Here is a 22,744-nt window from a genome sequence, read left to right on the forward strand (position 1 = left end):
GATCAATAGTTGGAAAATATGGCCTTTGTGAAAGAAACTATGCTGGAGAGTGCATGATAGAATTTTGCAAAACCAGTGAGTTATTCATTGCAAATATCTTTTTAAACAACATAAAAGGCAATTGTGCATATGGACCTCACCAGATGGAATATACAGGAAGAGATGGTGGAAAAGCTCAACATCATCATCAGCCAAAACAAGGCCATCCTTTGGAGATGTTATCAAGATGGGCTAGTCCCTGGAGGAAGACATCATGTTTGGTAAAATGGAGGGTTGGTGACAAAGAAGACAGTGGCGGCAGCAATGGGCTCAAATGTAACAATTGTGATGCTGGCACAGAACCAGGCAGTGTTGTATTCTGTTGTGCATAGGGTTGCTATGAATCAGAACCAACTCAATGGCATCTAATGACAATAGCCTCCTAAACTTTGTGATATAAATTTGTTTAAAACATCCACTTGCGATGTTTCTGCTATAGCAGCACTGTGTATGACTAAGACAACATCCTTCTTCAGGGACAGATCCTTCCTGACAACATGTCTAAAGTACATGAGACCATTCCGTGCCAGTCTCACTTCTAAGGAGCATTTTGGCTATTATACTTGTTACGAGATAGATTTGTTCATTCTCCAGGCACACCATGGTATATTCAATATTCTTCCATAATTCGGATGCACAAAATGCAAGTTCCATAATTCAGATGCACAAAATGCAAGTTCCCTTAAATACCAAGGAATCATATACACATCTCTGAACACATTATATCTTACTGTTAATTCTGAAGTCTCTCTCAAAACTCATCCTGGCTTCCCATTCCGTGGAGTTACATCATGGATTTAAATTTGCTTTATGTGGATACTCTGTAATCACATAGTCAGTAGAACTGCCTCTGCCAGCTTGCTCCTGCCTTTTTAAGAATGTTATTTTGTTGTGAAGGGCCATCCATTGAGTCAGTTCTGACTCAAAGCCACCCTCTATAGGGTTTCTGAGGAGCGGCTGGTAAGTTCGAACTACTGACATTGCATTTCAAACCCACCTTGTGGCCCAGTGCTTTATCCCACAGTGCCACACCAGGACTACTGTATTACCAGGGAATTCAGAAAATGTTTTTATTTGAGAAACGCTCAGTTCTGAGTCATGTCGGTCAAAGCTAACCCTATTTCTGTCCTTTCCTGTCAAAAAGAAGATATTCTAAGGCCATTCCTCATCCATGCTTTCTTACTACTGATCTTTTGGTAGCAATGTGCCATATAAAATCAGAGGACAGTAAGTACAAATATGGGTAGGTCAAAAATATTGCTACAAAATCATTGTTGTTGTTGTTGTTGTTGTTGTTAGGTGCTATCAAGTCAGTGTCAACGCACAGTGACCCTATGCACAACAGAACATAAGACTGCCCAGTCCTGTGCCAACCTCACAGTTTTTATGCTTGAGTCCAGTGCTGCTGCCGCCACTGTGCCAATCCATGTGGTTGAGGGTCTCCCTCTTCTTCTCTGTCTCTCCACTTTACCAAGCATAACGTCCTTCGCTAGGGATCATAATGTGTCCGACAAATGAGAGATGGAGTCTGGTCATCCTGACCTCTAAGGAGCATCCTGGCTGTACTTCTTCCAACACAGATGTGTTTGTTCTTTTGCCAGACCATGGTACTTTTAATAGTCTCCTCCAACAGTACAACTCAAATGTATCAATTCTTCTACGATCTTCTTTATTCGTTGTCTATATTGTTTTTGTTGTTGTTGTTAAGTGCCGTTGAGTTGGTTCCAACCTGTAGCAACCCTGCATAGGGTTTTCAAGGAGCGGCTGGTGAGCTTGAACTGCTGACCTTGCGGTTCAAAGCGACCTTGCAGTCCAGCGCATTAACCCACAGTGCCACACCAGGACTCCATATAGGCATAATCATATTAACTGTGACTATGGGTTAATGCGCTAGACTGCAAAGGTGGTTTGAACCGCAGGGTTGACAGTTCAAGCTCACCAGCCACTCCTCGGAAACTCTATACAGGGTTGCTGAGTCAGAACCAACTCAACAACATTTAGTAAGTACTTTTGGAGTCCTGGTGTGGCACTGTGGGTTAACACGCTGGACTGCAAAGTCCATTTGAACCTCAAGGTTGGCAGTTCAAGCTCACCAGCTGCTCCTCAGAAACCCTATACAGGGTCACTATGGGTCAGAACCAACTCAACAGCACTTAACAACAACAACAACTGGTGTCCTGGTGTGGTGCTGTAGGATAAGCAATGGACTATGAGCCACAAAGTTAACGGTTCAAACCTACCAGCTGCTCCTTGAAACCCTATAGAGGGTCTCTGTAAATCAGAATCAACTCAGTGGCACTTAACAACAAACCACTTATTTAAATTGGCAGAAACAGATCAGGACAAAGAGAAACTGTATTAATTTTCATGTTCCTGCCTTAGGAAATCACCAGAAGCGTATTAACTTTAAATGACACAGCTATGTTCTCCTACAATTTTGGAGACCATAAGTCAGAAATCAGTTTCACTGGGCTAAAGTGAAGATGTCGGCAGAACTGGTTCTTTTGGGGGGCTCCAGGGAGAATTCATTTCCTTGCCTCTTTTGGATTCTAAGTGCTGCCTCTGTTCCCTGGCTGATGGTGTCTTCCTTGCATTGCCTCATCACATCTCCCGCCCTCTACTGACCTCTTGCCTCCCTCTTACAAGGATGGTGATTACACTGACCCACTAGGACAATCCAGAATTGCTTCACCATCTCAGGGCCCTTGATTTTTGTCACATTTGCAAAATCCCGACAGCCGTATGAGGCGTCATTCAGAAGTTCCTGGGATTCGGCCGTGGACATCTTTGGGGGTCATTATTCAGCCTATCACAGGATCCATGACCACTCTCTCCAGTGGGACAGTTTTCCTTTGTCTCTCCTCTGAGGTCAGCTGGCTTGATGGAGGTGGGCCAGGACAGGGAGCTGTTTGTGTGTGGCCCTGCAGTGTCTCATGCCAGGTCTCTGCTGCCCCTATGGAGTGGTAGGGTCTGTCCACAGTCCTCTGGGGCCACATCACTGTTTCCAAGATGCTTGTCAATCAGTCGGCCACCCTCACCCCTGCCTTTTTTCCATTTCAGCATTCTGTTAGTGCCAGGAGGCCACGGTGTCAGCAAGCTGAGAGGGAAAGTAAGGCAAGATGTCAGGCCGGAGTGGGAAGAAGAAAATGTCCAAGCTGTCCCGTTCAGCCAGGGCTGGCGTCATCTTCCCGGTGGGAAGGCTGATGCGTTACCTGAAGAAAGGGACCTTCAAGTATCGGATCAGCGTGGGCGCTCCTGTCTACATGGCAGCGGTCATCGAGTACCTGGCAGGTAATGTGGATGCACACTGGTGGGTTGGACAGGACGTGGGAGAGAAGACAGGAGTCAAGGGTGAGCAACTTCCCCACTGGGTCAGTCTCAGCATCCAGCACCCTCCAGGCTCTGGGTCAAATGCAGGAGAAGGTGAAGTTGGTTACCTTGCCTGCATCCTTCTCTTCCCTTTCATGTTTCCCTCCCACAGCCTCAGGCTCCAGTGAGAGAGCATAGGCTTACGTGTTGAGTCAAACCAGGAAGGACCAATTTGCTGGCTCTGTTACCAGGGGCTAGTTACTTAATCTTTCTGTGACTTGAATATTTCTGGAGCAAATTTATACACTCATTTAACAGAGCTAATGGATGAATGTAAAGTGTCTGGTCAAAGGATGCATTCAATAAATGGTACTTGATGTCATCTTCCCTCCATTAAGAGCCAATAAAATCATTCAGGGCAAAGTATAAATGTCTAATTTGGTTAAGGTGTATCTTCAAGTTGTATTTGCATTTTAATGAGACAAGGAGTAGAGCCAGTTGAATGAATCAATTTTAGTAGAATGATTACGAATCAGGCTGCTAATCTCAGGGTCAGCAGTTCGAAACTACCAGCTGCTCCGCGGGAGAAAGATAAGGCTTTCTGCTCCCGTAAAGATTCACAGCCTCAAAAACCCTGTACAGGGTTGCTATGAGTTGGAACCGACTCCACGACACATAACAACAACAAGAATAAGTGAATTGCAGGGCACTGGTGTGAATAAATGCGCTGGACTGCAAGGTTAGTTTGAACTGCAAGGTTCAAGCTCACCAGCTGCTCCTCGGAAACCGTATACAGACAGGGTCGCTATGGTCGGAACCTACTCAATGACACTTAACAACAACTACAAAAGAGTAAGAATAAGGAGTCCTGGTGTGGCACTGTGGGTTAATGCTCTGGACTGTAAAGTCACTTTGAAACACAAGGTCAGCAGCTCAAGCTCTCCTGTCACTCTTTGGAAACCCTATACAGAGTCGCTATAGGTTGGAACTGACTTGATGGCACTTAACAACAAGAATAAGTAGGGAGTCCTAGTGCAGCGCTGTAGGATAAAGCACTGGTTCACAAGGTCAGTTTGAATCTCAAGGTGGCGGTTCAAACCCACCACCTGGAAACCCGGCTATGAGTCAGAACCCACTCGACAGCACTTAACAGCAAAAGAATAAGTAATGGTTAAACTAGCCAAAAGGTCAGGGGTTCAAACCCACTAGCTACTGTGTAGTAGACAGATGAGGCAGGCTGCTTCTGTAAAGATGTACAGCCTCGGTAACGCAATGGGGTAGTTCTGCCCTCTCCTGCAGAGACGCTATGAGTCAGAATCTGCTAGATGGCTATGGGGTGGCAATGGGATGGACACGTAAGAAGGGGATTTTCATTAGGATTGGGGTGGTTATCAGTGTTTTTGTTGTGTCTTGTGTAGAGAACAGAGCCAAGGTGTGGAAGCTTCCTGTCTTCCTTGAAATGCCTTTCAGCTTTCATGAAACAAATTCTGACAGTATGCTTCCTTCAGGGCAGGCTGTGAAGACTCAGCAGCAGACAAGCCAGCTTGGTCACCCTTCCTTCACCGGGCTTACAGTTGAGCGGGAAGGAACAGCATTAAACACATCACATCAGCTGGGAAAGTTGTTACAAGAGTTATTAGGGCAGGTAACTGATGTGGTGCTACAAGATAAACACTAGACTGCTAACTACAAGTTCAACAGTTCAAATCCCCCAGCCACTCCTTGTATACCCTATACAGGGTTGCTATGAGTCAGAACCGACTTGATGGCAGTGAATTTGAGTAAACTGAATATAAACCAAAGACCATTAAGACCTCAGAGTTTCTAGGTGTTGCAAAAGCAATTATCTTATTATCATATAAACAGAGTAAGTGTGGGCATACATAAGCACAAGTAAGCACATGTTTACCTTGCTTAGTGAGTACTGTATTCCTGTTGGAGGTTGTTAGAAGAGACCGTGGTTCTCTAGAAAGATGCTGTGGGGTTGGCAGAGAGACAGATGCCAACCATACCTAGAGCAGAATTGTTCACATGGTGAGAAAATGTAAAAATTGTCCATTCCAGATTAGTAAGTAAGCACAAGAAGCCTGTGCTTACCTTGCTTATTGGGTAATCCGACACAGCTGGAGGACAACTAGGAAGCAGGAGCCACTGAGACATAGAGTTGGGGGTAAGCAGGCGCTGGATGGTGAAGGTTCTTGAGGGCCACATTGAGGATGTGCACATGGTACACACACCAGGGGAAAGCAGAGGTGACATTTGGGAGGTCTCTTAGGTGCTTCTTGTGCTTCCTTAGGCCTAGCCAGTTCTAGGATCAAAGCTTCCCAAAGGCAGTGGTCCTTTCCCACGTCACCACATTTCTAAGGAAGGGGGTCGCACTCAAAGTGAGACTGAGTAACAGTATTTCACTCAGAGCCAAACGGCCCACATTCTTGTGATGCCCAATTTCTGCAAGTAGAACAATAGGGAAATGTTTTATGATCAAGTTATTTGGAGAAACAGGTTCTGTACTCATGACTTTTCAGAACCTATAATATAATCAGGTGTACTGTGAATTTGGAGTCCTGGTGTGGCGCTGTGGGTTAATGTGCAGAACTGCAAAGCCGTTTGAACTGCAAGGTCGGTGGTTCAAGCTCACCAGCTGCTCCTTGGAAACCCTATACAAGGTCGCTATGGGTCAGAATGGACTCGACAGCACTTAACAACATCAAATTAGGTGGAGAACAATTGTCAGGAGCAACATCAGAGTCCAGGAGACTGAACATACTGCTGCAGTGGTGTGACAGAGAACTGACGGTGCCTAAGATTGTGGGCGCAGTCCTGGTGTGGTGCTGTAGGTTAATGCACTGAACTGTAAGCTTGCTTTGAACCACAAGGTTGGCGGTTCAAGCTCACCAGCCACTCCTCAAAAACCCTATACAGGGTCTCTATGAGTCGGTATTGACTCGACGGCACTTCACAACAACAACAGCAAAGACCATGGGTGGAAAGTGGGGATGGTGAGAAAAGAGGGAGACAGATTGAAAGTAGACTCAGCTCTGCTCAGTAATGGGTTGTATAAAATGGGAGACGCATCAAAGGTGCCCTAAATCTTTCATGTTTGAGTTGGCTACTTTCTTTCAAGCCATTCTGCCATGGATTGAGGAACAGGAGGTGGGACTCAAAAGGCAAGATCCTGAAGAAGCATATAAGGCCAAGAGGAAAAAGAAAATGGAAGTGGTGCCTATAGAGAAGTGGGAACAGTGGAGGACAGTCAGGATAGCGGTGAGGAGCTCAGTTGGGACGTGTTGAGTTTAGGGCATCTGCAAGACATGCAGGAGAGTAGAGTGGTTAGGAACACTGGCTTCAAGCCACCCTGAGCCTAGACTCTGGACCTGCCACATGGCAGCTATGAAGCATGGGCACTCCACGTGTTATTGTGAGGGTCACTCAGGATAATGCATTCCTCTAGACACATGGTACCCATTGCCTTCGAGTCGAATTCCACCTCATGGAGACTCCATTTGACAGAATAGAGCTGTCACATAGAGTTCCCAAGATGGCAAATATTTACAAAAGCAGACTGCCACATCTTTCTCCCACCAAGCAGATGGTGGGTTCAAATCAGTGACCTTTCATTTAGCAACCAAACCTTTAAGCATGGTTCTACCAGGGCCTCTCACGCACATGTAGCCACTCAGTAAATACAGCTGTTCCTGTTCTGGGGCCTAAGAGAGCTGAGGCCTGCAGATTCAGGGCAGTGCCATGAACAGAGTCAGAGTTCGAAGGACTGGAGAGTGAATAAGGTCACCTGGAGAGACACCCAGCCCCAAGCAGAACTTGTATGGCCAGGTCCAAAGGGAAAGGGGAGGTACAGGAGACTGAGGAGAACATTAGTGCTCAGGAGACAAGGCTTGAGAATGTAAAGCCACAGAAAGCAAAGGAAGGAAAAAGGACTGTGAGGTCCTGCTCATAAAAACCAGACGGAGCCCTCCCTGAGTCACCTGCTGATCATGGAGACTTTGGTGACCACCCAAGATGCAGTGAGCTGAGGCATGTGAAGTGTAGACTCAGAGAGACGAGACAGAGCCCTGTTAGGGGAGGTTGGCCCCAAAGAGAAGAAGAGAGGACAGGGGCTGATGGAGTAGGAGTTGGGGGGTAGACAGGGGAGGGTGCTATGTCAAGGACACTTGAGCCCAAGCAGCTCTTAGCCTGAGGTCCATGAACTTGGATGGGAGTCCTTTTTATTTCACTGACCTTCCCTGAAATTGAGCATTTTCTTCCTTTATGAATGTGGGCAACAAACCACAGTAGAGTCAGCGATACCTGGGCCTTTCTCACCCAAGGAAGTCACCAATGGTTCTTATTCTATACCATTGTTCCTCAGCTCTAGGGAGGTGTCATTCACATTTACCACACCCCCAGCCACAGGGCTTATTTAACTTGTCACTAGATCTTGATATTTAATGTATTAATCAAAAAGCCCATCCATCACTATATACTAGATATTTTTAATATTTTGAAAACTATATTTCAACTTAATTGGTTTTTTTGTCATCCTGTATTGACGTACATGGCTCTGTGGGTTAATGCGCCAGACTGCAAAGCCGTTTGAACTGCAAGGTTGGCAATTCAAGCTCACCATCTGCTCCTTGGAAACCCTATACAGGGTCGCTATGAGTCCGAACTGACTCGACAGCACTTAACAACAACAACAAAAATGTCATGGCACTATACGATAAGCACTGGACTGCAAGGTCTGTTTGAACCGCAAGGTTGGTAGTTCAAACTCACTAACTGCTCCTCAGAAACCCTACAAAAGGCCGATGTGAGTCGGAACGAACTCGATGGCACTTCACAACAATCTTCCACCACTTGTCTGCATGTTTGTCGTACTATAGTGGCTTGCATGTTGCTGTGATGCTGGAAACTATACCATTGGTATTTTAAATAGCAGAGTCATGCATGGTGACTAGCTTTCAGCTGAACTTCCAGACTAAGACAGACTAGGAAGAAGGAGAGGTGGACCACTGAAAACCTTATGAATAGCAGTGGGACACTGTCAACACCAGAATATTGAATATTGAAACATGATGAAGAGCATCAGAATATTGTCAGATATAATGCCAGATAATGGCCCCCTCAGGTTGGAAAAGACTCAAAATATGATTGGAGAAGAGTTGCCACCTCAAAGTAGAGTTGACCGTGATATTGTTTCATTTGCTGATGTAAACATCCATTAGTAATAGGGACATGGAAAGTTCTAAGTGTGAATCTAGGAATATTGGAAATTGTCAAAAAATGAAATAGAACACATAAACATTGGTATCTGAAGCATTAGTGAGCTAAAATGGGCTGGTATTGGCCATCTGACAATCATATAGTTTACTATGCTGGGAATGACAAATTGAAGAGTAATGGCATTACATTCATCATCAAAAAGAACATTTCAAGATCTATCTTGAAGTATAATACTATCTGTGATAGGAAAATATCCATACATCTACAAGGAAGATCTATGAGTCGAAACCAACTCCACGGTACTTAACAACAACAAGGAAGATCAGTTAATACCATGATTATTAAAATTTATGAACCAACCACTAAAGCCAATGATGATGAAATAAAAAAATTCAACCAATTTCCTCATTCTGACATTGATCAAATGGTTTAGCACTGTAGGACAAGCACTGGACTTCTAACCACAAGATCAGCCGCTGAAACCCACCAGTCGCTCTTCGGAAACCCTGTACAGGGCTTCCGAGATAGAGCTGACTGGACTGCACTTAACAACAACATTCTGGTGTGGCATTGTAGAATAAGCACTAGACTGCTAATCAGAAGGCCAGTAGTTCAAGCCCACTCCTTGGAAACCCAAACGGACCGGACAGCACTTTACAACAGCCTTGATTACCAAAAAATCGACTACATTTATGAGAACTTCCAGTAGGTGGCAGTACAGAGTCTTGTTCTAACAAAATCTGGGAAGGATTGAGTCTTGAGGAGGGACAGCTTTTTGTAATTTGAGCAAAGGTATTAAGGAGCTCTGGTAGCAGTGGATACTAATCAGGCTGCGAACTGCAAGGTCAGCAGTTCAAAACTACCAGCTGTTCCGCGGGGAAAAGACAAGGCTTTCTGCTCCCATAAAGATTTACAGGGTCGCTATGAGTTGGAACCAACTCCGCAGCACATAACAAAATGTATGGACCGGTGTCCTGGTGTGGTGCTGTGGGCTAATGTGTCAGACTTCCTTTGAACTGCAAGGTCAGTGATTCAAGCTCACCAGCTGCTCCTTGGAAACCTTATACAGGGTCGCTTTGGGTCGGAATCGACTTGACGGCACTTAACAACAACAACAACAATGTATGGACCACTTGTAGCGTTGTTGACATAGATCTGGAAGAGGACACAGCTGGAGGCAAAAACCATTTACAGTGATCTGGGCTAGAAGAAACCAGAGCCTTAACCAAGCAATGGCAGCAAGCATGGAGAAGAAGTGAAGGTATGGGAAGTGGAGGAGATGAGATGGCTTCCGTGGTAACTCTGAGAAGTTGGGCAAGGAGGAGAATGACCCCAGGTCTCTGGTAGGAGCAGTATATGGAAGAAGTTTCCAGTCCCAGTGGAGATGGGAGGAGCAGGTTTCAGAGAAGCTCTGATTTTGATTTGGGGACATGGTGAGTTTGACCTACCAGTGGAACCTCCAGCTGAGGCTGTCCAGGTGAGACCGTGGCCAGGCTGGAGGTACAGATGGTAGCAGCATGAGTATGTGGGAGGAAGCTGGAGCCATGAATTGAATAGGTTGCCCTAGAAGTCGGTGTACACTGAACAGAGACAGGGGTCCAGACAAAGACCCAGGGGTTCCATCCTCAATCCTATACTTCAGGTGGTATTTCCCATCTTTGGGGGCTGGCATATTCAGTGTCAGTTTACATTGTGTACAAGGCAGGAGGACACAGGTTCTTGCAGAATAATGTGTGGAAACTTTGGGCAACATCCCTCTTGGCTAAAATAAGCATTCTTACTACCAGATACTCAGCTGTGTTCCGGATGGTTACTGTGGCTAGAATGTGACTTCCTAAGAAGTGAGGAATTTACTATAGAAATCTCTACCCCTTAGCAGAACAAAAATCTTTCCACAAAATTTACAGTAGAACAAATGCATACTATAGAAGCCAGCCTCCCTGTTGATCCCCAATATAAGGATACTTTGTGCCCCAAATTAATAAAATCAATTAGCAAACTTTCATAGTTCATGTGAATGTGAGTATGTTTGTCACAATAATACTGGAAAGTTTTAATAATGTGTGACGCTGTAGGATAAGCACTGAACTGCAATGTTGGTTTGAACTGTAAGGTTGGCGGTTCAAGTCCACCCGCCACTTCCTGGAAATCCTAAACGGGGTCACTATGAGTTGAAACCGACTGAACAGCACATAACAACAGCAATGCTATTTCAAACACTTCACTGGTCAGGTCCCTGCTCCATGGAATGTTCAGACTCAAAATCTAGCAGGGAAAAGAGCACTTTGGTCTGGGCTTTCTGTTGTATATTGTTTGAAAGTGTTTCCTTTTAAAGAATGGGGAAATTCTACCTCTACTTTGTACTAGTGCACATAATCAAGGTTTTGTCTCTTTTAAATGACTACATAAGGGAAAGCACCTGAGCACCCCTGAAGCCCATGCTCTGCGTGTGGCCCATGGGTTGGTGCTGTGGTATCTGTGGAATTGCTGCATTTAGTCTCTGCCTTTGTCATGTTGGAAACCCTATACAGGATCACTATGAGTCTGAATAGACTCATCAGCACTTGACAACAACATCATGCTCATGGGAGTCCTGCAGTGGTAATGTAGGCTAAGTACTGGACTGCTAAACAGGTCAGCGATTCAAACCCACCAACTGATCCTCGGAAACTCTGTACAGGGTCACTGAGTTGGAAGCAACTCAACAGCACTTTATTACAACAACATGCTAATACTTCTCAAGTTCCATTGCCCCAGTCCTTGATATGGAAAATATAGTCCCTGTATGAATGAATCTCTGGTAGTAACTGTTGTTATTGTTGTTGTTATGTGCCGTGGAGTTGGTTCCGACTCATAGTAACCCTGCACAGGGTTCCGAGGCTGTAAATCTTTACAGGAGCAGAAAGCCTCATCTTTCTCCCACGGAGCAGCTGGTAGTTAGCTCAATTCGTAACCACTATGCTGCCAGAGTCCCTGTCTGAATGAATCTCTGGTAGTAATTGTGGAGCTAGATCCCTTTGCATTTATGTTTGTTTGTTTTTAAGATGAAAACACAATGTTCATTACTCAATAACCTGAAAGGTTGATGTGAGAATAAATTTGCAGTGATTTAGCGCTCTTCATTATGGAAATGACATATAAATATTTAACTCTAATGTTTATTTTATTCTAATTTTTTTGTTAATCACATTTGCTTAGCTAACATAGCGTACTTATGCCAAGTGCTTGTTATCATTTAACACTTTATGAATAATGGCAAATTCATGTGCTGTTTTACTTGAAATTAGTTTGCTTGTAAAGACTGATGCAAAATCGCCTGTTCATTTCGGAGCTTAGTATTTATGTCATTAAACAAGCAGACCCCCTGAACACACACACACAAAACACTCATGCACACACATTTTTCTGCATTATCATTTTGACAGTTTCTAACGAGAGGAATTTGTTTCAGGCTCACTCATACTTTGAAGGCAGCCAAATTGAATTTAACAGAACATTCTTCTAAATTTGAGGAAGAAACAGTAATAAAACAGGAAGAATGGGAAAGATATACAAATGATATAAAACAATTCTGAGTTCAATTTTTCTTTAATGTTGACCAAAATAAATTGGCTAGCATGTGAAATAATTCTGGGAAAATTCCTTGTTACCAGCTTCCTTTTGTTACCAAATGTGATTTACTAAAATCAGAGCCATGCATCTCTCCTGCGCGATATATGAAGACCTTGGGCCCCTATGTACCTTCCTACCCAGGACTCATGGGTATCCCCATTAGGAATGCACTCTTTGGGGTTAAGCATTTCCCCGTCCTTTAGTAGAAGTCAATTTTCCCATCCATTTGACTGTGGGATTGGAGTGATACCGCAAAATGGTGGCTCTGCTACCTGACATGAGGAAAGCCAGTTTACTCAGAGACTGGGTGTGGTAAAGCAAGAAAGGTGCCATGTACATCGGATACGCAAGAGGCAGGAGGACTGGGTCAGCCAAAAACTGCCTCTCCAAGGAGAAAGGGGAAAGAGTGTTTATAGGGATTGGGGGTATGGGCAGAGGACTTTCAGGAACTTTAGCCTTCTGCTTATCTCAGGTTGTATTGATCCTTCTGAGGACTCTCAGTAACTTACTGGTTCCTATCTACCACTCATCTGTCAGTTTGTTGCACTCTGGTAACTTGAGAGTTGCTGTGCTGCTGGATGCTAGGCCCCCTGTATTTTGAATGCTAGTAGGGTCACCTATGGTGGACAGATTTTAGCTGAGCTTCCAGACTAAGACAGACTAGGTAGAAGGAGAGGCAGATTACTACCAAACCTTTAGCCAATGAAAACCTCATGAATAGCAGTGAAACACTGTCAGATAGCACCCGAATAGTGGCAGATGTAGTGCCGGAAGCTGAGCCCCTCAGGTTGGAAGACACTCAAAATAGCACTAGGGAAGTAGAGTTGACCGTGATGACGAGAAAGGAGTAGAGCTTTCAGGACCTTCATTTGCTGATGGGGCACAACTCAAATTGAGAAGAAACAGCTGCAAACATCCATAATCAAATAATCAAAACATGGAATGTACAAAGTATAAATCTAGGAAAATCGGAAGTTGTCAAAAATTAAAATGGATAGGTATTGGCCATTTTGAATCTAACCATCATATGGTCTACCAAGCCAGGAATGACAAGGAGTAATGACTTTGCATTCATCATCAAAAGGAACATTTCAAGATCTATCTTGAAGCACACTGCTGTCTGTGATAGGATGCTATCCATAAGGCTGTAAGAAAAGACTAGTTAATGCCACTGTTATTCAAATTAATGTACCAACTACCAAATCAGTGGTGATGAAATTGAAGAATTCTACCAACTTCTTCAGTCTCAAATCGATCAAACATGCAGTCAGTATTGATAATTACTGATGATTGGAAGGCAGTGAGTCGGAACTGATTTGACAGCACCTAACAATTGGGCTGCTAATCTCACAGTCAGCTGTTCGAAACTACCAACTATTCCACCGGAGAATGATGAGGCTGTCTGCTCCCGTAAAGACTTACAGTTTCGGAAACCCTGTATAGGGTTGCTATAAGTCGGAACCGACTCCACGGCTCATAACAACAACAACAGCAACAAGGAGTCTTGGTGTGGCACTATGGGTTAATGCATTGGACTGCAAAGTTGATTTGAACCTCAAGGTCTGTGGTTCAAGCTCACCAGCCACTTCTAGGAAACCCAATACAAGGTAGCTATGGGTCAGAACCGACTTGACAGCACTTACCAACAACAAAGGAATACTTTTGAATTGGTCAGCATTAAGTTCTCATTTCAGTGGCAAGAGAAAGGCAGGCAGACTGGTCAGGAGGCTCCGGTTCCTTCCGTCTTGTTCTACACAACACATGATTTCTTCCAGCTGGTCAGAGATAGCTACTTGTATTCCAGTTATCTTGTCCCCAGTCTGACAGTAGGGAAGAAGGGCACAGCCCCTTCATTAATGAACATTTCCCCCAAAGTATTATATGAGTGCTTTCCTTTTGTTGGCCAGAACTGAGTCACATGACCACAAGGGGCCTTGGGAAATGTAGTCTTCATTACTGCCGTATGTTGTTTAAGTGCCACCAAATTGGTTCCGACTCATAGCAATCCTTTATGGGGTTTCCTGGGAGCGGCTGATAAATTTGAACCACAAGGTCGGTTGTTCAAATTCACCAGCTGCACCTAGGAAACCCCATACATGGTTGCTATGAGTCTGAACCAACGTGATGGCACTTAATAACAACACACATATATATGTGGAAAGAGAGAGATTCCTGGTGTGCTGGATTGCAAGTCTGTTTGAACCACAAGGTTGGTGGTTCAAGCTCACCAGCTGCTCCTTGGAAACCCTATGCCTATAGGGACTGACTCGATGGCACTCAACAACAACAAGCCCATATTTTGATAGACAACTATAAGACTTTGCCATAAGTCATATGCCAGATCTTGCTAAAATAGCTTATTTGTTTGTGAATGAAGTTCTTTTCTGCTTTCTAAAATTTCTGTCCAGATCCAGACATAAAAACCATAAATGAAAAAAAAAAAAAAAAAGATTGAATTCAAAGGTCATCTCTAAAGAAAACTTTTTAAAGTTCAGACTACATTCTGTGATTGTCTATTAATGTCCCCTTCCTTATATTTTCAGCGGAAATTCTGGAACTGGCTGGGAATGCCGCAAGGGACAACAAGAAAGCTCGGATAGCCCCAAGACACATCCTACTGGCGGTCGCCAATGATGAGGAGCTCAACCAGGTAAGTGTGAAGGCTGAGACCAGACACAGAATTGCTTCATCCAACAAATTTCTGCACATGGATCCAACTGGCCACAAGTCATTCTTGCTACAGTTTCAGCACATTTATTTGCAAACTAATAATAATCAGGCAATATGAGAGAAGAACAAGTTCTTTGAGCAATATGATTCAGATTTAAATTAAAACTACCTCTGGATTTAGACCCAGAGAGGGAGAAGGGGCTGTGTGCTGACGACCGGGCCAGGCTTACAGGGTATACCCTTTGGTTGGTTGATGATGCATGGAGAGGATTGTAACCATGGCAATGAAACGATATACAATAGGATGAATGTAAAACTAATGTTCTCCCATGTAAACTATCACATAATTCACAATGAAACATTAAAAAAACAAAAAACTAGTTCTGGAACAGATCCTGTCTTATATTCTGAGTCTTGCCAGATCTTCTTTTCCTTTCTAAAGCAAACTCTAGGTGCTGCTGGGAAAGAGTACAGCACACGTATATTACTCTCTTCTTCATTTCTTCACCCAAACTTGATTTGTGAACAGTCTGTTTTGGTGAGGGCACTGGAATCTTTCTTTGTCTGTTAGATCCGTCCCTACTGGTGGCTCATGACAGCCGTCTCCAGAGCTCTGTGAATGCTCCTCCAAGGATACACAAGGCACATGATATTAGAATGTTTATTTATATTTACTTCCAAGATGTATTCTTAAACCATCTATGATGAAGAACCAGCTCTCCTTATTTCAAAACTAATTTTCATTTCGATATATACAATTAAAATAATTACTAGAAAAATGAAAAGAGTTAGAAGGCATACAAAATCGATACCCCAATGTTTTCTTATTCGTTGTTGTTGTTAAGTGCTGTTGAGTTCGTTCCAAATCATAGCAACCCTGTATAGGATTTCCAAGGAGCAGCTGGTGAGTTTGAACCGCCGACCTTGTGGTTCAAACCGGCCTTGAGGTCGAGTGCTTATCCTATGGGGTCTTGCCAGATCTTTATTTTCCTTTCTAAAGCAAATTCTGTGTGCTGCTGGGAAAGAGTCCAGCATACCATGATTCTTATTAGAGTTAGCAATAAATGATGCCTTTGTTTGCTATCAGGATGTCTGGACTCTTAGTCTGTTTCTGTACTTGTCACAGACAGGTAACCAGCAATCTCTGGTGTGCAGATCACACTTGGAGCAGGCTTGCTTTAGAACATGCAGAATATCATCACTGCATAGTGTAAGCAGTTAAGTACTTGACTACTAACTGAAAGGTTGTTGGTTCAAGTCCACCCAGGGGTGCTTCAGAAGAAAGATCTAGTAATTAGCTTCTGAGAGGGCACAGCCTTTGAAAACTATGGAGCACAGCTCTACTCTGAAACACACACCGAGTCTCCATGAGTTGGAATCGACTCAGTGGGAACAGTTTTGCTGCTGTTTAGTGATATGTGTAGATTATTTATAAGTTAATGAATATGTATTAACTAGGAGATGCATGGTCAAATATATTTTACTGATGAAATGCATGCTGAAAAAAGTGTGGAGACCACTGGTCTGTGGTTAACTGGATCTTGTCCTTGCATTGACCTTGAACCCAAGTTTTGTCAAGCTGTGCTCCCCACCTGTGAGTCTTTTATCCCCTGTTGTGTCTGGAATTCCAGAGCCCTGGGCAACAACCCTGGTGTCAGCCTCTATAACCCTTTCCTTTTGATTTGTTTTGTTTTGCTTTCTGTAGATCACAGGATGCCTTGTTGTCTACAGAGAAAAGCTATACAAGTGAATGAGCCATTTAAACTCTGTACATTGCGATTTCTTTAGGAATCCAAAGACCAGATTTAAGACTTGTTTTAGCCACAGTTAGAATTGTATTCAATCCAAAACTGGGACGCCCTTGGCTCACGCATCTTCTCTTTCCAGCTGCTGAAGGGAGTGACCATTGCCAGTGGGGGCGTCCTGCCCAGAATTCACCCTGAACTGCTGGCCAAAAAGCGAGGGACCAAAGGCAAGTCTGAAACGATCCTCTCCCCTCCCCCAGAGAAAAGAGGAAGGAAGTCCACATCGGGCAAGAAGGGGGGCAAGAAATCCAAGGCTGCCAAACCACGGACATCCAAAAAGGTAAGCCAAGACCATGTCTTGTGAGCTAGGGACTACCATAGAACAAGATGCAAGTTTAAAGGTCCAGAGATGACAGTGTAGCCAGCATTTCCTAAGGGCTGAGCACTCTCTCAACTTGATGCTGGGAGAAAATGACGAGAATTAATCTCCAAGCTGAGAGCTCACATCATCTGTGTACTAGGAGTTTCCAGATCCCAAGTGTGGGTGATTTTCATGGTTCCAGAGCCCTTCCTCCACCCCCACCTGGAACCCTAGTTTTTATTTCTCTACAGAATTCCATATTGCATAGAGTTCCACACATGGAATTTTGGGTGTTTGGCACAACCTGACATTTATGGAGTAATGCTTTAATGTGCTATCTAGTAGAACCACTAGTCACATGTAACTATTTAAATTAACATTAAAATTAAACCAAACTTTAGATCCATGCATTTGGTTGTACCATCTGCAATTCAGTGGCTCAACAGCCCTGGACAGGGCAGACACAGAACACAGAAAGTTCTGTTGGGTGACACTGCTTTGTTGTTGTCAAAGTGCCATAGAGACAGTTCCAACTCATAGCAACCTGTATACGATTTCCAAGCTGTACATCTTTTCTGAAGCAGAAAGCTTCATCTCTGTCTCGAGGAACAGCTGATGTGTTAGAACGGCTGACCTTGTGATTTACAGTCCAGTGCTTATTGTATACAGCCATCATGCTTCCCAACACTGCTTTGTTGTTGTTGTTGTTAAGTGCCGTTGAGTCAGTTCCAACTCACAGCAACCCTGTATAGGGGTTCCATGGAGCAGCTGGTGAGCTTGAACTGCCAAATTTGCTGTTCAAACTGACCTTGCAGTCTAGCATATTAACTCACAGAACCATACCAGGACTCCAACATTGCTTTGTTGTTGTTGTTGTTAAGTGCTGTCGAGTCAGTTCTGACTCATAGCAACCCTATATATAAATAGGATTTCCAAAAGCAGCTGGTGAGCTTGAACTGCCAACCTTGTGGTTCAAACCGACTTTGCAGTCCAGCGCATTAATCCACAGCATCACGCTGCTTTAAGGCTATCAATTTTCATCTGCAGACCTCCAGCCCTACCTCCACCGTACCCCAGGAAAGTCCTGGGGAGGAGAGAGTTTCTCATGGTTATCATCATAAGTTACGAACATTGGAAAAAGCAAGCATCAAATTCCTGTGTCTCGGTTTAAGTGAAGCCTCCAGGCACCTTGACACACTTCATTTCTTACAGTCCTTTATCTCTTCCTTATGTCTGTCCTTAGCTGCCCTCAGTGGAGAAACAGCTGGACACAACGCCTAACCCTTCCTTTTATGTTCAAGTTGGTAGCAGCCATGGGAGGAGCTTAATAAAACCACTTTGGGATTTTTCCTGATTGTTCCCCACCTGTCCTGATTTCTACCAACAGTCCAAACCAAAAGACAGCGATAAAGAAGGAGCTTCAAGTCTCACCTCTGAAGACGGCCCAGGGGATGGATTCACCATCCTGTCATCGAAGAGCCTTGTTCTAGGGCAGAAGGTACTGAAAACATTGTAATGTGCTGTACTGCCTTTTTATAGCCTACTGTTTCTAAAAAATGTTACCTCCTTCATCCCCTGCTCCCCAAATACAGCTTTCACACCATCCTGAAATTATTCATTTTAAAACCAAAGAGCTGTATGGTAGTCTCTACATTGTGAGAGTGAACAAGCTCATTCATATTGTTGTTGCTGTTGTTGTTAAGTGCCATCAAGTTGGTTCTGACTCATAAAGACCCTGTATAGGGTTTCCGAGGAGCATCTGGTGAGCTTGAACCGCAGACCTTTTGGTTCAATCCAGCCTGTGGTCCAGTGCTTATCCTATAGTGCCACACCAGGACTCCACTGTTGTTGTTGTTAAGTGCCTTCGAATCAGTTCTGATTCACAGCAACCTTGATTTTGTCGCTATGAGTCAGACCTAGGGTTTCCTAGGAGCAGCTAGTGGGTTTGAACTGCTTACCTTGTGGTTCACAGTCCAGTGCTTATCCTACAGCACCACACCAGGAGTCCAAGGACTCCATTAGGAATCATTAATGCTGACATTTGTCAGCCAAAGGTAAGCATAGCAAATCTCTCTGGTCAGTAGAGAGAATGGCATTTCTGATTTTTCTGGAATTTCTCTAAGCCTCAGTTATTTCTATGCCCATCATAAAAATCCAGACTAACTCTCGAACTGCCTTTGAGAGGCCTGCCTTACAGAGTTTAACGTAATTTATCAAAGTTAGAAAATAGAAATATATGTTTCCTAAATATCCCTGGTGTTATAAATGAATTATTTGCCAATAATTCAGTCTGCTCTCCTTTCTAGACTACAGAAAGAAAACAGTCAGGGTTGTACATTTCAGCAGGCTTCAGCAGCCAGACTTGCAAATAATTCATTCCCACAAGTGTAAATTTTACTGAGCAGATGATTTATCTACCACGCCACTTGGGACTGAAATAAGATACACAAGGATTCACAAAAAAGCAATCAATCAATCATGTCTCTAGTAGCAGCATGTGTGCATCCTTACATTGGAGTGGCCCTCAGTCAAGCTGTTGAGGAGAGCAAGTCCTAAGAAGAGCATCAATATTTGTTTTGTTCTTGTTGTTAAATGCCACCGAGTTGATTCTGGCTCATAGTGACCCTGTATAGGGTTTCCAAGGAGCAGCTGGTGGTTTTGAACTGCCGACTCTGTGGTTCATAGTCCAGTGCTGATCTTACAGGCCACACTGTTGTTGTTGTTAAGTGGAGTCGAGTCAGTTCTGACTCTTAGCAACCCTGTATAGGGTTTCCAAGGAGTGGCTGGTGAGTTTGAACTATCGATCTTGCAACTCAAACCAAGCTTGCAGTCCAGCACATTAACCCATAGTACCACACCCAGTTCCTAATTTATCACTTATGAAAGCAGGGATGCAAAGAAGCAGAATCCCCTCTAAGGATTGCCCTGCGTAGTACAAACAATTAAAGCACCTGACTTCTGACCAAAAGACTGGATGTTTAGTCCACCCAGAGGCACCTCAGAAGAAAGACCTGGCAATCTACTGCCAAAAAAAACAACCCTTGAAAACCCTATGGAGCACTATTCCACTAAGACACACATGGGAACACCCTATGAGTCAGGATCTACTCAATAGCTACTAGTTTGGGGGCTGCCATAGTTTGATAAGCTTTCTTTCATGTATCTAGGGGGACATGAGGAGACAATGCCCTCCATTCCAGTAGACTATGAACACACAGAGCAGCATTTCACAAGAGTAGCCTCAAGAATGTAATCACCAAAATCAAGGTGGCCACACTTGGACTTCGGCAGTCAGACACCAAGAGGCCCCGCCACTTCTCTCCAGTTGTGGCTTCACAGCCCTGCCCCAAAACATCCCTGATGTTGTAAGAAGAGGACAAAGCCCTAGGCTCCCCTTGCAGCAGCTACTGAGCATGCTTCACCAGAAACCAAGGCCGCTAGGGTTGGGAACCAAACAAAGGCATGCGCTATGGGGGAAACAAAGAGGAGAGGTTCCATTCCTAGTCCTGGAAAAGGAAGCAGATTTGTTGCGTTTTGCCAGTCTCAAATTGAAGATCAAATTCACTGAGCTTCAAAATGCCTGCTGAAAACCACGTGCCACAAAACTTGAGATTCCTGCTCCACGTGTTGGCTCTTCCATTGACAATCAGTATAAATAGAGGATTCGTGGAGGGAAAGTCAAATGTGATGATTTTCAATGTGGTTTGATCTTTCCCAATTCTCCATCTTTTCTCCCTAATGCAGCTCTCTCTGACTCAGAGTGACATCAGCCATATTGGCTCCATGAGAGTGGAAGGCATCGTCCACCCAACCACAGCTGAAATTGACCTCAAGGAAGACATAGGTAAGGTGCTGCCATAATTTAGGGGAACTGTATGGCCACCTGATGCACTTCAAAGTTCTTGGGAGGACAGTCCTTGTCCGTGGGTATCACATGGGGTGCTACGTCCAACTCGTTCTCTTTGTATGTAATTCAACAGCCTTACTAGACTGTAACTTTGTTTTGGGGTTTTTTTAAGCTTTTATTGTGTATTGAGTGAGTGAAGGCTTACAGGACAGATCACCATTTTTACATTCAGCAAATCATTATAATGATTACAATCCCTTCCACATGCACCCCCAGCCAACAGCATTTACCTCTAATAACTTATTTTTGGATGTACACATACCACATTATAAATATATATCTACAATGTCCAAAGGGCACATTTTACAAGCCAGTCTCCTGCCTGCAAGCACACTGCTTTTCTCAGTCCATGGGCCTATAGTTCACTGCTGCTCTGTCTCTCTATGCCGTCACCTCTGCCACCATCTCTGTTGTCGCCCCTTTTCTGGTCAGGATCCTTCGCTCCTCTCATGTTCTTCACTCTTGAGGGTCCTGGAGTCCCCTGTTCCTAAAATGATAAATTAACTGCATTTAATCTGATCAGTTGCACCTCTTCTATATTTACAGTTGCGACAAATCACCATTACAGCTGAAAACAATTGCTCGTAATTGAACCATAAATTCCTAGCCCAAACTCATCTGAGCATGAGGAAAATCATTCAGTAGGGTTGACAGTAACTTTATTTTCATTCTGCATATTTGTTACATTTTTTATTGAAGTCTTTACATAGAAACGTGCACAATTAGTGCACAGCATAATGAATTTTTGTCAACATGAACCCACTGGTACAACCAGCACCTAGTTCATGTGGCAGTGCCCCAACAATGCCCCTCACCTGCCTCCTGGTCCCTCTCTCCTTCTCAACCATTATCCTATTCTCTAACAGCATAGAGGGGATCCTCCTGTGTTGAATTTTGTATAAATCAAATCGTGTTGAATCTGTGGTGTCTAACTTCCTTTGTTCAACATTGCCTTTGGGAAATTCATTGTTGAATGTGGTTGTAGTTCATCGGTTTTCTTTGTTGCATCATGTTCCATTGTATTAATATACCAAATTTATTGATCCATTCTACTATTGATGGCACTTGGGTAATTTTCAATTTGGGCTATAATGAATGGTGCTACTATAAATATTCTTGTGTATGTTTTGGGTAAAATCAACCTATGTTTTAAGTTTAAAGATCGAAAATGCCATTGGTAAAATGTAAACAGGCATCTAGAAAAAAATTAGTGTCTCTTCAAGGCTCTGGCATTGAGTCCTTTTACCAGTGGTTTGCCCCTGCTGTGTGAGGGATGGTGGGCACTGGTTTTAGGCTAGATGGAGGTGTTGGGAAGGTAGAAAGACACTGGAAATAACAGCATATAAAATGGTCACCATCTTAACCATCTCTCCTAGACAGAACTGCCTTAAAGTCTCTGTTGAAAAAGTCACGTGAACAAAGGGATTTGTGCCTGAATATAGGGCTGGTCTCAAAATTCAAAGATGTAGGTGGTTTGAGATGGTTGCTAGTAGCTAATCGTTGCTTGTTAGCACCAGGGATCCTGAGGTTCCTGAGTTCATTTATGGTTCCTCTTGGGCATCCAGCTTACTCTGACAAAAAGGAGATAGGCAGGTATGGTCACAACACAGCAGTAAAGAAAAATTGGCTTTTCTTGTTCCCAAACAGACCATGAGCATTCCTTCTTCACTCTTCAAACCCCCATCATTAATGCTCCCTCTCTGTGATGGAAGATGTCGTCTAGTAACTTTTTTTTATTTTTTTTCCTGGAGCATTTTATTGTGACTTGAGTTTATTTATTTACTTATTTAATTTAAGGTTTAATTTTTAACTGAGTGAAAGTTTACAGGGCATATCATCAGTTGTACATTCAACAAATCATACACCTTGTTTCATTACATT

At 43.7% G+C, this 22,744-nt stretch overlaps 1 protein-coding gene across 1 annotated transcript in view; it reads left to right on the plus strand.

The window, feature by feature from the left end:
- LOC102836259 (core histone macro-H2A.2-like) overlaps positions 1-22,744 on the plus strand; it is a 67,696-nt gene that overhangs the window by 30,658 nt on the left and 14,294 nt on the right. Inside the window, exons 2-6 of the mRNA XM_006835849.1 lie at positions 3,100-3,330; positions 14,724-14,830; positions 16,738-16,935; positions 18,344-18,454; positions 20,701-20,800. Coding sequence (XP_006835912.1) covers positions 3,159-3,330; positions 14,724-14,830; positions 16,738-16,935; positions 18,344-18,454; positions 20,701-20,800 — 688 coding nt within the window. The 5' untranslated portion in view covers positions 3,100-3,158. The remainder of the gene's footprint in view (positions 1-3,099; positions 3,331-14,723; positions 14,831-16,737; positions 16,936-18,343; positions 18,455-20,700; positions 20,801-22,744) is intronic.

This window comes from Chrysochloris asiatica, unplaced genomic scaffold (genome assembly GCF_000296735.1).
Source record: "Chrysochloris asiatica unplaced genomic scaffold, ChrAsi1.0 scaffold00020, whole genome shotgun sequence".
NCBI classification, from domain to species: domain Eukaryota; kingdom Metazoa; phylum Chordata; class Mammalia; order Afrosoricida; family Chrysochloridae; genus Chrysochloris; species Chrysochloris asiatica.